The sequence below is a fragment of the Lolium rigidum genome, chromosome 6, assembly GCF_022539505.1.
Source record: "Lolium rigidum isolate FL_2022 chromosome 6, APGP_CSIRO_Lrig_0.1, whole genome shotgun sequence".
Lineage (NCBI taxonomy): Eukaryota > Viridiplantae > Streptophyta > Magnoliopsida > Poales > Poaceae > Lolium > Lolium rigidum.
The window spans coordinates 101,689,503-101,707,080 of record NC_061513.1 but is presented as its reverse complement, the minus strand read 5'-3'; the positions used below and the strand labels follow the sequence as shown (position 1 = coordinate 101,707,080).

The 17,578-nt window shown below is 45.6% G+C and overlaps 1 protein-coding gene across 3 annotated transcripts; it reads left to right on the top strand.

Moving 5' to 3' along the window:
- Positions 1-436: 436 nt before the first annotated feature.
- LOC124666174 (two-component response regulator-like APRR7) lies at positions 437-2,013 on the top strand. Of its 3 annotated transcripts, none has more exons than XM_047203522.1 (3): positions 437-950; positions 1,044-1,211; positions 1,302-2,013. In XM_047203522.1, the coding sequence occupies exons 1-3, from the start codon at positions 504-506 to the stop codon at positions 1,644-1,646; spliced, it is 960 nt and encodes a 319-aa protein (XP_047059478.1). In that variant the 5' UTR covers positions 437-503; the 3' UTR covers positions 1,647-2,013. The 3 variants fall into 3 exon arrangements, with proteins under 3 accessions (XP_047059478.1, XP_047059477.1, XP_047059476.1); XM_047203521.1 differs by having other exon boundaries at positions 1,041-1,211; XM_047203520.1 differs by having other exon boundaries at positions 437-1,211.
- The last annotated feature ends 15,565 nt before the right edge of the window (positions 2,014-17,578 follow it).

Genomic DNA, 17,578 nt, shown 5'->3' with positions numbered 1-17,578 from the left:
TGTTAATTTTCTTACAAGGAAGTCTGACCATTAAAATTGCACAATGTCATGTATCCTGTCTATAATTTTGATCTGGCGAAAAATCAACGCGGCTCTCAAAAAGACCAAACAGTTGATGATGCGTGTATTCATATCATTTACAGTGACCTTCCCACCTTCCACTCTTCCAGTGGTATAGGGAGATGTGACGGATCCCTCCTCACGTACGCCACCGATCTAAACCTGATTAGACTGGTTAGACGACTTGCCAAACAGGTGAATGTGCAACGGTTATCATGGCCATGGGACCTGGCCTGATCAGTCTTTTTTACTGCACGGAAACAGTGCGCGTGACCCTACACTGCATCTTTTCAGTGCACAACAACAAACACCGGGCGTGCTAGCCCCCTTCTTATACCCACACCCCTCCACTGAACCTCCCTGCAAAACACGCGCACAGTTTCGCACAAAGGCACTCACAGGTCACAGCCCGGGCTTTTCTGTGTTCGAAAGCCAAGCCGGAGATGTTCCGTCATTCCACCACACCCTCGTCGGCGCCTTCGTATGGCGACGCCTTCATGGCGGCCAGCTTCTCCTCCGTCCCGACGCAGATCCCGCGCTCCGCCGCCGGGGGATATGGTGGATACCTTGACGGCGGCAATGCTAATAGCGCATTCCCTCCCTTCGCCGGCGCCTCGTCTCCGCCATCCTACTCATCGCTCCCATCATCATACTACAACAATATCCACAGGAGCATCAGCTCGCACTCGCTCCCGCTCCAGCTCCACCAGCTCGGCGACGCCCTGAACGGCGGTGGCGGTGGTGCATTCTTCTCGTCATCGTCACTATCGCCACACCAGCTGTCATCGCTCCCTCCGCTCTCCTCTTCTCCGTCCTCCTCCTGCGGCGACCTGTACGAGTTCACCTCGGCATGCCCCGTTCGCCGCGTCTTCAGCACGGGTGATCTCCAGGTATGGCCACAACCTGGAACCTGTCCGCACAACTGTGATCGGATTCCATGGAGATTGGAAGCTGATCAGCTGGTGTTTTCGGATATAAAGCAGGGGATGAATGGATCATCGCCGGTGCAGTCAGGCGACAGCTGCGGCCAAGACGCCGGGGGCGGGCCGTTCTCACAGAAGGTGGGGCGATACAGCGCGGAGGAGAGGAAAGAGAGGGTCGAAAGATACCGCTTGAAGCGCCACCAGAGGAATTTCACCAAGAAGATCACCGTACGTCCTCCACACCCTGCAAACTAGCGCAAATGCACACTCGATCTCTTGCCACCGCGTGCAGCGTGCTAACGTCTGGGGTTTCTGCAGTACGCGTGCAGGAAGTCACTGGCGGACAGCCGGCCGAGGGTGAAGGGCCGGTTCGCGAGGAACGGCGAGACGGAGGCGGAGAACTACGACGAGCGGGAGGCGTCGGACAACAGCTACGACTACTGCGGTTACAGCGAGCCCAGCAACCAGAGCACCGGGAACAGCTGCTACCACGGCAAGGACATGGCCTTGGTTGGCGGCGGTGACAATGGTGAATGGTGGTGGCGGGCACCGGGGGCGACCGTGGAGGCGGAGGGGCAGCGGCAGGTCGGCTTTGCCGACGTCGTCGACGAGGAGATTTGGGCAACCCTCGGAGACATGCTGTCCGTGAACCTGGCGTCGTAGGCGCCACTGGTCAGCGTGATGGGCGACATGATGGGTCGAGGCGTGAGTGGCCGGTAGGGTCCGGCGCACACTAGTAGCTGGCTCGATCAGGGGTGGCGGCCGCCGTGTGCGCGGCACAGTGCAGCGATCGGTCGAGGATGGAGGTCAGAGTGGCGCCCCGTTGACCTTGTCCCCCTAGGTTTGTATTATTGTAACTTTTTAGCCAGAAACACATCATGAGAGTTGGAGAAACAAAAAAGAGAGATCAGAGTGAGAAAGAAAGTGATGGCCTTCTCGTGTTAGCAGACTTGAGAGAACAGCAACTTGTATGTTCCGTGAGTTCCTAGTTACTTCCATCCGTAAAAGCTTAAAAATCACTCATTTGTCCCACTCCTGGTCCTGTCCAAGTGCATGCTCCTCTGTAGTCCAAAACACACCTGAATTCTTTGAGTGCAGCTTTCTTTCCTCCTGCCGTGTTGACAGTTGACATCCATCGACCGATCTCTCCAGCCAGTGTGGCACACTTGTTTCAAATAAGAAAAAAAGTCCACACGCTACATCCTACATGAGCACGAAGTCAGCGACGTGACAGGATGCTTTGCATGCAGTCTGCTCGAGTTTCAGCTCACTGGCTGGCCGTGGTCGTGTACGTGGTTGGGTGGGGATCGATCGATTGCAACGGTCTGGCCGCGAGAGGTCAAAGGGGTACGAGCGTGCGTATCACTGTCTCGCGCCCAGGCAAGCAACCCGTGAGGCGCAACCATCTCCGGGCCCTTCTCCTTGGCGCGCCACATCTATCTCAGCTTTTTTCACGAGGGTTTAATGGCCGTCTCTCGCAACTTCTCATTGGCCTGCACGCGCACACGTGATCCGCCCGAATCAGTTCCCGAGTTGGTTAGCTGTTCGATCGGTCACTTGTATTGTTGCACATGAATTTCATCCATGGTCATTGCAGGCTAGCTAGTTGCTCAAATGTAACTATTGCAAAACTTCAGCACGAAATGAACTTTTCTCAAACTTTTAGCCAGCTCTAACCCTTTTTGTAGGCGAGGTACCGCCGGTGCCACCTCCGCGATACCACATCTAACCTTACTTCTCGGGAGGTGCCCTGTTTTTTTTTTTTTTCCTAACCGGGCTTCCACCCCTTCCATTGCATTCGGAAATAACAGGTTCAGATTCTTTAGGCCCCGTTCGGTTGGACCCCATCTGGCAGGGATTGACAGGAATGGCAGGGAATACAGTTCAGTTCTCTGTTAATTCCCTTCAAACCGAACGGACTCTTAAAAAAGAGGATTGGGGTAGGGAACTAGAATCGGGTTGGGGCAGTAGGTTCAAAACACAAGCTATTGTAAAAGTTTCAGAACCATAGAACAAAAACAAGGTAACCAAACAACCCAGCTAGATGTTCGAGATAAGTGCAGGTAAAAGAACGCAAGACGATCTAAGGTATTCTTCCGGGGAGGTACCACGCCTAACGCTACCGCCAGAGCATTTTGAGGTACCAAAATGGGTTAGATCTAGCTAAAAACTTGAAAAAAAAGGTTTATTTCAGGCTAAACTTTTGCAAGAAGGTTAAGTTTGTCAAAATTGTTGTCATTGCATTTGAACAACATTTGTCGTGGTGTGGTGATGGCTAAGTAAATATTGATGGGATGCTCTAGCATTTTTAGCTCATCGATGTCTCCAAAAGACAAGAGAACAAGCGCATATATGTGGAAAAGAAAGAAAACCGCGGCGAAGAATTTCGGACGGGGATAAGACCAGTGTTTATCAAGAACAATTTACTCCATGAGGAGGGAAAAATTCGATTCGCACGAGCTGCATCAGATCGAATGCGATTACCCTGTACTGATAGTACAACAAGCCTTTGACCGCCCAAAAGAAGAGCAGATTTCTATCGCCAGGGAATAAGCGCGCCAATTAGTTGCGCCTCCAGATGTAGCAGGACAGGGAAATGTGGTAAAAGGACGTGCAGGGATCGCACGCAACTGGAAAGAATTCAGTTCCATTGATCGCCTCTTCGTCTCACTAGTCACGTCTCAAGGAGTATAATTTCCTGAAATTTCGATTTTGGGAATCATCCACCCATCAAAGAGTTCTAAAGAAGAAAGGAAGAACCGGAGAACCCTTTACGGCGATCGCAATGGGCACGATCGATCGAACACCGCGGCCCAGGACAGGATACCGTGTGAAGATGAGTCAAACGGGAATAAGAACCCTGGGTAATGGTGGCTGTCTTGGCCGGGTACTCAATCATTAGAACTTGGAGCAACTGAGAAGCCTCTATGCTTTTCCAAGGAGTTAACTAGTGCCACAAATTACAAGAAGCAAAGACACCAATATGCGCCCCTTGCACTTAGCACAGAGCTGCCTCTCCCGTCCATCGGTCGTTGTTATATGTTGTCGCTATCACCCCCTGATTAATTACTGGGCTGTAAAATAAGAACGTTTTGACAGCCTTTTGTAGATTAGTCGGAAATGGTAAACCAAGCACAAGCAGAACTCACCTACATATCGACATGTGACATCACTTAGCATCAACCGGGATTAATTCAACTCTTCTTCTAGTATATGTTAATGAATGTACTTTTTTGCATGTGACGACCAGATTCATGTGATCAGTTGCATGGTTAATTATGACATGAAAGTGACGGATGCATCTTCGCACTGAATTACATGAGCTCTACAACTCCCCCTCTGCTATCATCTATAGGTTTTTTCTTAATGCCACAAGGCATCCTCACATGAAGGCCACCACAGTTTGAAACTTTGAATGCTGCATATATAGGGTAGGAGTATTAGCAAAATGGAATTATTTAAGCTAGGAGAAGCCCTATACTTAAGGGGGCACTAAGTCCCGCACTCCTTAGTACTTTAGAGCAAGCAGCAGCATGCATCTTGGCTCTCTGCCTCTTTGGAATTTGTTGCTTTGCCCAAGGCTATCTCTCTTTCCCTCCCTCCCTAGAGGTGGGGAGTATAACTGCCGATTCTTTGTCGGCCGCTAACCAGGGTACTTTGCACTGATAATCTTGTTAAGTAGCTATGATTTCAAGTGTAATTAGTACTCTTTTGGGCACAAATTCTAAGTTCATGGATATGTGACTGTTTCTGAATGTACAACTATAGTATTAGGTAAAATGCCGCATTCCAAACCAGCTAATCTGGGCCCTTTTCAGCTAACGGCGCCGCTCGACAGTTGATGTTGGCTAATGCGCCGTTGATCTTCAGGTAGAGTAGCTACATGATGATGAGAATGTGTTAGGGCAAGGCATTTTTTTGTAGTAACCATGCAAAGTAATCGGCAGAGGAATTAACAATTAGAAGCACCAAGCTACTTTCTCCAGTGGAGGCGGAGGAAGAAGAAGAGAATCATGTGAGGTGTTGCATTCGCTAGCAGCTATACATAATTATGCATGTTAGATTATTTTAATGTAAGTTAGCTGCACAAGTGGAGGCCCATGAATAAAATGATGGGGTTGCTTTTTCTGACAAATAAATCATAACTAAAACACATGGCTTGAACATCTACAAAGTGCACTCTTGGATGCTATTGTTGACCCTAGTAAGAAATGTAGTCATGTAGGGGAGTATCCTTCCATAAGCCCTTCACCAATTAGCAAGCTCTTACCTGGGTTTAGAGCAAAACAAAAATAGTGTGATCTTTGCGCACTCAATAGATGGATCCTGAATGGGAAAGTATCATTAGTTTGTCCAAGACAGAATCAAGATGATTAGATGAAGAACACTGAACACAAGAATAAGGTCAAAAGATTTCAGAAAAAATCCTTTCTGAAGTTGGAACGGGCATGGTGAAAGTATGGAATCAGCTGAGGACGAAATATATTTACTTGTAACAAGAGAATCGGTTAGGACATCATCAAGAATAAAGATACCGAATGTGAGAATAAAGGGTATTAGTTAGTATAACTTAATAATGGTCCTTGCAACTCCCACAAATGGAAGATTTAAATTGCTAGTTAGTGGTTGCTTGTCATTTGCGGAAAAGCTAATGACCAATATAAAACCAATTTCTTAAGAATTACTGGACAATGCATGAAGCAGCTAAAATGTAGAACATATGGTTTTGTTGCGATGATCAAAGAACTTTCACTTACAAGATTTCCAAAGTGCCTGTAAGACGTATCATTATGTTTTCATGTGAGAGTGTTTATCACAGTCGCCAAGCTTAAATAATAATACATACATCATCAAATTGCATGGTATAATCTCGCACCAACATAATGGGAATGGTGTTTTGGCACATGGGAGCATATGCTCCCTTTATTTTGAAATGCATGTTACATACATTTTGAAATTTAAAAAAATTGAAACGAAAAATTCGAACGTACATCTTCACATGCTACGCGCTCACAAAGTTGTTTCATAAAAATCCGACTTGTCGTGTGACGTGTGTATAAAAGACAAAATTCAATGCTGAAAATAAGACTTTTCAAGAAATAAATTTTCTCTTTTTTACACAGAGCACAAAACATATTGGTTTCTCGCGAAACTTGACGAACGTACGTATATTGTGGAGATGTACATGCAGATTTTTTTTTCAAAATTTTTTGACATTTCAAAATATATTTTTTTGACACAGGGAGCATATGCACCCGGGAGCCGAATTGAATTTCCGATAATTCATGGCATACATAAGCCGATTTAAGGTGGTTTTCTGTTTAGAAACTCTGTCCTACTTATCAATGATTGATGTATAGGACTTCCTCCTAAATAGTTGTATCGTTTATCTAAAGGAAATCAGGGTAACTAATTTGTATCCAGCCGTAATCGGTAAATAAAAAATTTCAGGAAAAAAATAGTCAAATGAAAAACTAGAGAAATTTGAAAATAGATCATATATTGATGGTTTTCACGCCCACTTGATGTCGGTGTTAGTACCTGAGAAGAGAGGAGAGAAGACGGCTGATGGTCTTCTTTCAGTGGCTATGGTTTCATATTTCTCGTATACACTTATAGTGTATATAAGATATTTTTAGAAAACATACTTTCCATACCAATATAAAACCTTAGAGGTTTGCCACAATTCATTAGGATATCCAATTAAATTTAACGGCTTAGTATTAAGCTGAGTACTTAAAATTTTATCTTAAAATTCTTATTGGAGCAGTTAGCCCTTTAGTACTATTTTTACTAATTACTATTTACAAAACTTTTATAATATTTAGTATCTGTTTCTAACTTTTTCCCTCGTCATACAATGTGTTGTTGTAAATGTTGCAATTGATGTATTGTTTTATTTTCTTGGCATTTTTTCATATTTACTAATTCTCAAAATAATCAGGAGAAGACTTCTAAATATGATGGCATTACAGGTAGGTTTGTTGATGACATATCGCGCCCTACCAATTTGTGGCAACTATGTTGCTAGCCAAAAAAAAATTGGATAGAGATTCCTTGAACTTCTGCTTTGGCAAAGACTACATAGGGACTGGAGAAGGGCCGGTAACTTCTCATAGACGATTCAGCCTACCAAGTAAAATCTAATACCTACCAAATAAAAGCAAAATATTATTTGCTTCAAAAATTTAGGTATGACAAATTTGGGCATAGTCCATATATTCGACACAATGTGTATTTCACACCTTTATTTTGAGGAAACATATTTGACATTAATAGTTAATGGAACAATGCACAAAATGAGATGCCAACAAATAAAAATGAGATCCTAGATATATCACCGCACAAGTCTAAATTGACTCCAAGAGGCTTGATACACCTCATTAGAAGCTGAGCTACAACATCGAGACACAGGCTTCACCATTTGAGCATCAACCATGGACACACCTCGAACATTGCATACACGCATGGTTGAAGATGGCAGCAAGAACACAAAGACCCACAAGATCTGGACAACTAGTGAAAGGATCGTATGCCGCACCTAGAGGGGGGGGGGGGGTGAATATGTGCTAACCAATTTTTAGTTCTTTTTCAATTTAGGCTTGACACAAAGGTAAATTCTCTAGATATGCAACTAAGTGAATTTACCTATATGACAAGGATATCAACTAAGCAAGGTATAGCAACGCATTAGTAGATAGAGTGGGAAAGAGGTAACCGAGAGTGGAGCACGCGATGACACGGAGATGATTCTCGTAGTTCCCTTCCTTTGCAAGAAGGTACGTCTACGTTTGGAGGAGTGTGGTTGCTACGCAAGCCAAACCAACAGCCACGAAGGCTTCACTCGGATCTCCTGTGAGCAACGCCACGAAGGCCTAGCCCACTTCCACTAAGGGATTTCCTCGAGGCGGAAACCGGGCCTTTACAAAGTTCTTGGGGCACACATCCACAACCAAATTGGAGGCTCCCAAATCTGTAACAACACAACAAATCAACAAGCATACATCAACAACAACAACTAGGGATCCAAAGAGGAACACTAGCAAGGGGGCCCTCAAGCATAAGAGGGGAAAATGAGAAACGCTTCGGTGAGGATGTAGATCGGGGTCTTCTCCTTCGATTCTCCAAAGCACAAGTGATTTGGGTGGTTGAGGGAGGAGATCCGGCTATTTTGGTGTTCTTGGTGGCTCAGCAATGGAGGATGAAGATCTTAGGGTTTGAGCAACCTTCCAAGGTAGGTGAAGGGGGTTTTTATACCCCACCTACTTTTCTGCCCGTTGGAGGTGAAACGCCGGCAGTGCCGGCCTTGAGACGCCGGCAGTGCCGGCCCTTTTCTGAAGCTGAAGATCGACGGACGGGCCGGCGGTGCCGGGCCGAAACCGCCGGCGGTGCCGGGGTGTACACTACCGGCGGTGCCGGCCCGGAGTTGCCGGCGGTGCCGGCCGCTGCCGAGTTCCGGCTTCTTCCTTCTTTTCTTTTCTTCCTTTTTGAGTGGGTCGAGATTTTCCGTGGTATCTTTTCCATACCTGTAAACCACTTAGCACACGGTTAAATTGTCACCGGTGTTGTTAACAAACACACAAAACTTAGAGATCATGAAATGTTCTTTCAATCTCCCCCTTTTTGGCGTTTGATGACAATACCGGGATTTTGCAAAGAATAGGGCAAGAAAATCATTGTGCTTGGTATAAGAAAGAAACTCCCCCTAGATGTGTGCATGCGAGAAATTTATGCAAGAAAAAATAATGCACACATTAGGTATGGAGCAACTCCAACTTTCAAGGTAGAAAGCACAATGCTCATAATATGTATAAGATAGATAATGTATGGACAAAGATAAAAGTTGAGATGTTAAGATCATACCCTTGCATACTGACATCCTCAACAATACAAGACAATAGTCTCAAATTCATGAACAAGAATCCCATGACCATATCAAGTAGATGAATCCATAGACAATATGAGATATAAGATGGTCATACCAATTCATAACAATACTCTCAACCATATAGAATACCGAAGACCATAGCAATAGTTCACTCACTAAAAGGTCTTGCTCACCACACATAGAACACATAAAACACAAGATAAGGTTCAACATAAACATAGACGGTAAACGAAGGACACAAGCTTTAACGGAATGATAAAGAGCAAATGCTTGTGCCCTCAAACCCTAGCAAATCCCGTGCAAGTCCTACTAGACCTTCTTCTCCCCCTTTGGCATCAAGACACCAAAAAGGAGAAAAGAAGCGATGCTACATCGTCCCATGAAAACTCAATCATCCTCGGAGGATTCCTCCGTATCTTCATCATCATCAGACTCGGCGGGCTCAACATCATCACTAGGGGGGCGCCGACGGCGAGAAGGACCGGGAAGACCAAGGCTGTTCAAATTCAGCCACATTGCCATGCATAGAGAGCCATTCTTCTTCAGGAGTTATGACCTCCTCAGATCCACTCTCAACCGGAATATCCAACTTGCGCATGATGAGCTTTGTGTTCCTCCTGTCCATTTTCCGCTCCCTGTGAGCTTGATACTGACGCCTGTTGATGTCAGTCTTGAGACAGAACATCTTGGCCAACTTGGCCTCTATACGAGCAACCCAACCATTGTCGGCGGGGGAGCATACTCCATATCAGAGTCTTCTTGGGAAGACTCCTCATCATTGGGAAGACGAGGAGGATTAGCATGAGTCTTGACCTTGAGATCCTTGGCCTTGTGAGGTAGAAGGTTAACCTCATCAGTGAGTTTGCCATATCCAGCATTGTCCCAACGAGAGCATATGAAGAACATGAAGTAGGGAGCAAAAACGAGGGCCTTGCGAGCTATTATGCAAGCCCAAAACTCATTCCACGAGAAAGTCCATCACATCAAGCTGCATACCGAGTGTCACGGTCTTTGGTGAGAAAGAAGCAACAAGTTCCCAAGGTATCCATAGATCCGATCAACGCAACCAACCTTGGGATTAAGGACCTCTCGGTAAATGCGGAGAAGAATGTCATACACCGGACGGAGGAATTTCGAGAACCATATACCACTTCTCCTTCAAGATAAAGATCAGCAAGGAGAGCCTTCTCAACGGGCTTGGGAGTGTTGTGGGCTCTAAAGTATCCATCTTCATTGCCGGAGAGCACCGGATAACCAAGACAAGGCTGCAAATTGGTCCCAAGTGCCATGCAACATGCGACCTTCGTCATCCAAGTCATAGTCTTGGCATCATCATTGTCAACATAAAGCTGTGGCAAAGAATTGCCCAATCACCTCCACACGAGTAAGGATGTTGAAACTTCATCGAGAGGAAAAAGACCAAAGCTGCTCACAAATATCTCGAGCTTCGAGCAAAGTAGTTGGCGTGTTTATCCATGTGAGCAAAGTTGATGTGATGCATAGGAGCAACTTTATAGGTGGCATTTGCATAGAGATCATCAAAAGTCTTCTCTTGATACTTAGTCCGGAACAGTGCGAGCAATTGGTGGCCTTGGGAGAGGTGTAGATGTTGGTCGACGCAGTACGAGCATACTCATTATCTGGCCACTTCCCAATGGGCATGCCTCTCAACCTCCGGATGAGGTTAGCTCGAGGTTCAGCCGGAGCGGAATTCCTCTCCCGACGAGATGACTTCTTCATAGGTAGAATTTCGGCTTCAAAGTCACTAGGTATCGCCCGTTTGCCCGAGCTAGAGCGATGAGAACCACACGCACTGTGAGAGCAAAGGACAGGAATAGCATATGATAAGGTACACTAAAACAAAGCAAAACATGATAATCAAAGCATGGTGAAAGAAGTGTTCAAGATACAAGAGAGGAGGCTGAAAGAGATGCGGCACAGCCTACCGGCGGTGCTGGGGCGGTAAGGGCGGCGATGCCGGCCCAGCCGGCGATGTCGGCTCGACGATGGCGGCAGTGCGGCCCGGCCAGCGATGCCGGTTTGGAGGGCGGCGATGCTCGGCAAACACGAAGAACTACCGGATCTGCTCTAGACTCAACCATTGTTCCTCAAACTTTCACACCACAATGCACAAGATCATCTACCTCTATGGCAAAACTTTCGGAGAGATTCAACCACCCTTCTTTCTTCTAGAGAGGTCTACCCATTCTAGAGAGGGAGAGGGAGGGGAGGAAGCTAACCGGAGGAGGAAGCCATGGAGGAGAGAGGGCACAGCCCGGATCCAGCCGACCAGAGGAGGAGGGAGGTCCGGGACGGCGGCGCGGAGGGCGGGGGCGACGGCGGCGGCGGCGGGGTCGGGTGGGAGGAGAGGCACTCACGGCGGGGAAGAAAAGGGCGGTTGCCCTAACTCCCCCTGCGGGCCCTCAACTTATCCCACGCCCACAGCGGCAGTGCCGCCCAGCCGAGGCCGGCAGTGCCGGCGCCGCCGGCAGTGCCGGTGTGAATGCGCCGGCAGTGCCGCCGACACTGCCCACAGCCCAAAAACCCTCGAAATTTTGCAGAGTTTTAGAGTATGGAGATAGATAAGGTTTCTTTAGGAAAGGTGAGGCTTAGGATAGAGAGATAGCACAGTCGATGGTACGATATCACCCATATTTGCAAAATATTGCAAATGAAGACCAAACATGGGTGATTTCCCATAAACAAGGAGATGTCAATAAAAACCAATGAAGATCCAAATAACTCCAACTCTTCACAAAGAAGAGTGTGGTGGCCTAGGCCACCATATATGAGTGACGTGACATGGCACCGCGAAGATATATCTTGGGTCCAAGTCACTACTCATCATTGAAGCTCACATATCAACACATGATATTAAGAGAATGATTTCTTAATGTTGGCATTATGGGGGGAGGGATAGCTCAATAATTTAAACCGCACTCCCCTATTTCCATGCCCACATCTAAACCAAATAAAGTTTTGAGACGAAGGTGTGTTTGCAAGATGGTCAAGCTATACTCCTTGAATCAATGATATTTAGCTCATTCCTCAAATAAGAGAACCTTGCTTCATCAAGAGGCTTCGTGAATATATCGGCAAGTTGATCTTTGGTAGGAACATAGATAAGCTCAATATCACCCCGGGCAACATGATCCCTAATGAAATGATTCCGGATCTCAATATGCTTCGTTCTTGAATGTTGCACCGGATTATAGGCAATCTTTATGGCACTTTCATTGTCACATAATAGAGGCACTTTGTCACAAATGACACCGTATTCCTTTAAAGTTTGCCTCATCCATAACAATTGAGTGCATCCACTTGCGGCGGCAACATATTCGGCTTCGGCGGTGGAGAGAGATATACAATTTTGCTTATTAGAAGACCAACACACCAAGGACCTACCAAGGAATTGGCAAGCCCGGAAGTTGATTTCCTATCATCCTTGTCACCCGCCCAATCCGCATCGGTATAACCATTGAGAATAAAGCTTGAGCCTTTGGGGTACCAAATACCATATCTTGGGGTATCAACCAAATATCGAAAGATTCTTTTGAGAGCCATCATGTGGCTCTCTTTAGGAGAAGCTTGATACCTTGCACACACACCAACACTCAACACTATGTCCGGTCTAGATGCACAAAGGTAAAGCAAGGATCCAATCATGGAGCGATATACCTTTTGATCCACCTCTTTACCATTGGGATCTAGAGCAAGATGACATTTGGTAACCATAGGAGTGGCCACACCCTTCATCTCGGTCATCTTGAACCTCTTGAGCATGTCTTGGAGATATTTTGCTTGGTTGATGAAGGTTCCTTCCCTCAATTGCTTGATCTCAAAACCAAGGAAGAACTTCATCTCTCCCATCATAGACATCTCAAACCTATCGGTCATAAGCTTTGAGAATTCATCATTGAAAGCTTTGTTAGTAGACCCAAATATAATATCATCAACATATAATTGGCAAACGAAAAGCTCCCCATTGACCCTCTTAGTAAAAAGAGTGGGGTCGATTAGCCCAACATCAAACCCACGGTCTACCAACAATTCCTTAAGGTGCTCGTACCAAGCTCTAGGAGCTTGTTTGAGACCATAAAGTGCTTTATCAAGCTTGTAGACATGGTTAGGAAAGTTGAGATCCTCGAACCCCGGGGGTTGCTTAACATAAACCTCTTCATGCAAAGGACCATTAAGAAAAGCACTTTTCACATCCATTTGTTGTAACTTAAAGTTATAATGCGATGCATAAGCAAGAAGGATACGGATGGACTCAAGGCGAGCCACGGGAGCATAGGTTTCCCCAAAGTCAATTCCCTCAACTTGAGAGAACCCTTGAGCCACCAATCTTGCCTTGTTCCTCACAACATTTCCAAACTCATCTTGCTTGTTCTTGAAAATCCATTTAGTGCCTATAACATTGCGGCACTCCTTAGGCTTCTTTACTAAAGTCCACACTTTGTTGCGCTTGAAGTTATTGAGTTCTTCATGCATAGCTTCCAACCAATCCGAATCTTCAAGGGCTTCAAATACTTTCTTGGGTTCCACTAAGGAGATATAAGCATGATGATGGCTAAAGTTAGCCAATTGCCTTCTTGTGGAAACCTTTGCCCTTACATCACCAAGAACCTTGTCATGAGTGTGTCCACGAAGCTCGAGGTTCCTTTCTCTTCTTGCTAGACGACGGGCCTCGATCTCCTCCTTGGTCTTTCTAGGCCTTGGAGGTGTCACTTGATCAACTTGATCATTTGGGTCCCCGTCTTGACCTTGAACTTGAGCTTCCTCAATTGCTTGGGGTTGCTCAATCTCATGTGCTTGATCTTGAACAATGTTCGGAGAAGGGCAAGAGTTGATTGGATCCTCATTGGAGCCATTATGAATGATTGGTTGATCTTGACCTTGATCTTGTCCTTGATCTTGCACATAAGAGGGAGAGTCTTGTTCTTGTTCTTGGGTTGGTGCATCATTTGCTTCACTAGGTAAGGTTTGTTGATGTTGAGAAGATGAGGGCTCCACCGTGGTAGAGCATAGTTCTTCCCGAGACGCCACACCGTGTCCCTCAATGGGGCGGAAAAATCCCACACCCATTCTTACTATGGCATCTTGAGGTATTTCATCACCTGCACAAACATCAACTTGTCCCACTTGGGAGACATCATTTTCTTCGAACTTCACACTACAAGATTCAATGATAATCCCGGAGGATACATCAAAGATTCTATAAGTGTGAGATTCGGCACCGTAACCAACAAATATACCCTCCAAAGCTTTAGGAGCGAATTTAGATAAACGAACTCCTTTGATTTTGTAGAAACACTTACACCCGAACACCTTGAAGTATGAGATATTAGGCTTGTTCCCGGTGAGTATTTCATATGGAGTCTTGTTCAACCCCTTGCGGAGATAGAGCCGGTTGGAGGAGTGACAAGCGGTGGAGATGGCTTCGGCCCAAAAGTTATAGCGGGATTTATACTCCGCCATCATAGACCTTGCCATATCCATAAGAGTCCGGTTCTTCCTCTCCGCAACACCATTTTGTTGAGGGGTGTAAGCAGCGGAATATTGATGACGAATCCCCTCATCACTAAGAAAATCATTGAGTGTGTAGTTCTTGAACTCGGAGCCGTTGTCACTTCTTATTGCCATAATGAGGAGGTTGTGTTGGCGTTGCACCTCGGTAGCAAAGTCAATGAATATTTGTTGAGTCTCATCTTTCGTCTTGAGAAAGTAGACCCAAGTGTATCTTGAGTAGTCATCGACAATCACCAAGCAATGTTTCTTCGCACCAAGACTTGCATGAGTAACGGGACCAAAGAGATCCACATGAAGGAGCTCCAAGATCCTCTTGGAAGAGATAATGGTCTTGCTTGGATGCGGAGAGTCATGCATTTTGCCTTCAACACAAGCCCTACAAACACGATCTTTGGCAAAAGACACATTTTCCATTAGTCCCACAATATGGTTCCCCTTGTGAAGACTTTGCAAAGTTCTCATGTTGACATGGGCTAGGCGGCGATGCCACAACCAACCCACGTCCGCCTTTCCGAATAGGCACATCGCACTTGTCGTGGTGGTCCCCGAAAAGTCCACCACATACAAGTTGTGTTCGCGATACCCAACGAATGCGACTTTTAGAGTCTTGCTCCACAAGAGGACCACAATATCATTATCAATAAAGACGGCGAAACCCATCTTGCCAAGGGCGGAAACGGAAAGCAAATTGTAACCAAGGGTTTTGACAAGCATGACATCCACAAGAGTAATGTTGTGTGCAACCACAACCTTGCCAAAACCCAATACCTCGGATGTAGAATTATCGCCAAAGGAGACGGTGATATCATTAATGTTAGGCCTCAACTCCTTGACGAGGTTCTTGCCGCCGGTCATATGACTTGTACATCCACTATCAAGTACCCATTTTGAACCTCCGGCGGCATAGTCCTACATGAGATCAATTCTTGGATTTAGGTACCCATTTCGCAATGGGTCCTCTTTTGTTAGCAACAAGGGTCTTTGGGACCCAAATAGACCAAGCAACATAACCATCATATGGGCCAACGTATTTAGCATAAACATCACCATAATAATCTTTAAATAAAACATAGTGAGGGTTAGCAATTCCCGCATCATCATCATTCATGGTTTTGCCCTTGGAGGCTTCACCATTAGTGACGTCTTTCTTCTTCTCTTGTGCGGGCTTGGCCTTTTGCTTGTTTGCCTTCTTTGCCTTGGCATTAAAACCAAGGCCCTCCTTCCCATTGTTTGATCTTTGCTACTCAAAAGATCATCCAAAGAAAGTTTACTTTGGGGAGAGGAGGTCTTAGCAAGTTCATCCTTCAACCTAGCATTTTCCTCAACAATATTTGCATGATCACATAGAGGAGTAGAGGAACTAGGCACATCATATGAAGCAAGCCTAATTTGAAGTTGCTCATAGGATTTGGATAGGAGAGTGAATTCACTCTTCAAAGCTTTGTGAGCTTTGTCTAGTTCATCTAGATCCTTCACAAGTTTCTCATGATCAACCTCAAATTGGGCCTTATCCTTTTTAAGCACTTTAGACTTAGCCCTAGCAAGATCTCTAGCTTTAGTGAGCTTGTTAATTTTATCTTGAGGCTCTTCAAGAGTTTCTAGCCTCTCCTCAAGAGAAGTTATAGTTTCTTGACATTCCTCAAGAGCATTTTTAAGAGCATGAATTTCGAGAGAGTCTTCTCTCTCTATTTGACCCTTTTTCTCAAGCATATCACTTTGTTGAGCTAAACGAATCATGAGGTTTGAAACATGCTTTTTAGTGTTACCTTGTAGGTTGAGAATGAAATCATCAAAATCTAGCATTTCTTGTTTCACTTTTAGACTAGCATCATCAACCTCTAGATCACTAGATATGTTAGGCATAGAGGGGCTAGGAGATGATACCTCGGAGGATTTAGCCATGAGGCAACTTTCTTCCTCCACAAGAATGACCTCATTGGGGGATTCACTTGGTGATGAAGAGTTAGTGGAGAGGGAGGCAAGAGCGACCAATCCATTAGAGGTTGCATCTTCTTCATCATCAACATCATCATCTCCGGAGGTATACTCTTCTTGAGTTGATAGCACAATAGGTGTGTCCAAGGAGGACCTTGCCATGAAGCAATGTGCATTCTTTATAGGAGGGTTCTCATTGGGAGATTCAAAGAGAGATGAAGAGGGTATGTTGGTGGTGACGATGGCGGCCAATTCCTTTGAGCTTTCTTCATCTTCATCACCACTAGAACTTTCAACTTCATCGGATGAATATTCTTCCCTTGTTACTAGCACAACTCTTGAGGGCCTCTTGCCCTTCTTGGTCTTGTTGTTGTAGAACTTCTTGTTGGGGGCTTTTGAATATTTGCCCTTTGTGTCCTTGCTCTTGTCCTTGGGAATGAGCCTCCCATTATGAAGCTCTCTATTTTCATAGGGGCATTCGGCAATGAAGTGGCGCTTGTCATCACAATTGTAGCAAGATCTTGTCTTTGGACCAAAGCTAGTGAACCCACTTTTGTTGTTCCTCTTGATGTTGTCTTCCTTGGCTTTGGAGGGATCAACCCAAAAGGATTTTGCATGGAAGGCCATGTGATCATGGTAGTGGCATTGCAAATCTTCCGGATAGGACATACTCCAAGATGCCCTATAAGATTCTTGAGGAATCACTTCTTCACCGGAGTTGACCACCAAGGCAAGGTTGGCACCTTTTGCCATCCCAAGAGCACGATTGCGAGAATCATGAGAGGTTTCCTCAAGCACCTTGAGAGCTTGCATCTCGTGCACGACTTGTTGAGAGGTGAGAGAGGAATAGCATTCCCTTCCCACAAGAGTCTTGACATCAATGGGTGCAAATGGCATCATGCATTCAATATACTTCTCCTTGATCCAAGAGTCATTGATGTGGGTGGCACCAATAAGCCGGAAGGCATCGGCAACCGTGACAAGTCTTCCATACATGAGTTCATGATCTTCATCCGGTAGCCTCATGAATCCTTCAGCTTTATTCTTAAGAGCATTATACTTGTTCCTCCTTGTGCTCTCACTTCCAATGCAACTAGCGGCCAAGCCGTCCCAAGCTTCCTTGGCGGTGGTGTAGTTCCGGACACGATGCAATTCTGGTGTCCCCACACTAGTTTGAATCATGTGTAGGGCGGTGTTGTTGAGTTGACTATCAATTGCTTCTCTTCTAGTCAACTTGTCG

Coding starts and splice junctions, on each gene's coding strand:
- LOC124666174 (XM_047203520.1), top strand. CDS start 504: ATGTTCCGTCATTCCACCACACCCTCGTCGGCGCCTTCGTATGGCGAC. Junction 1,212..1,301: donor ATTTCACCAAGAAGATCACC/GTACGTCCTCCA, acceptor GGGTTTCTGCAG/TACGCGTGCAGGAAGTCACT.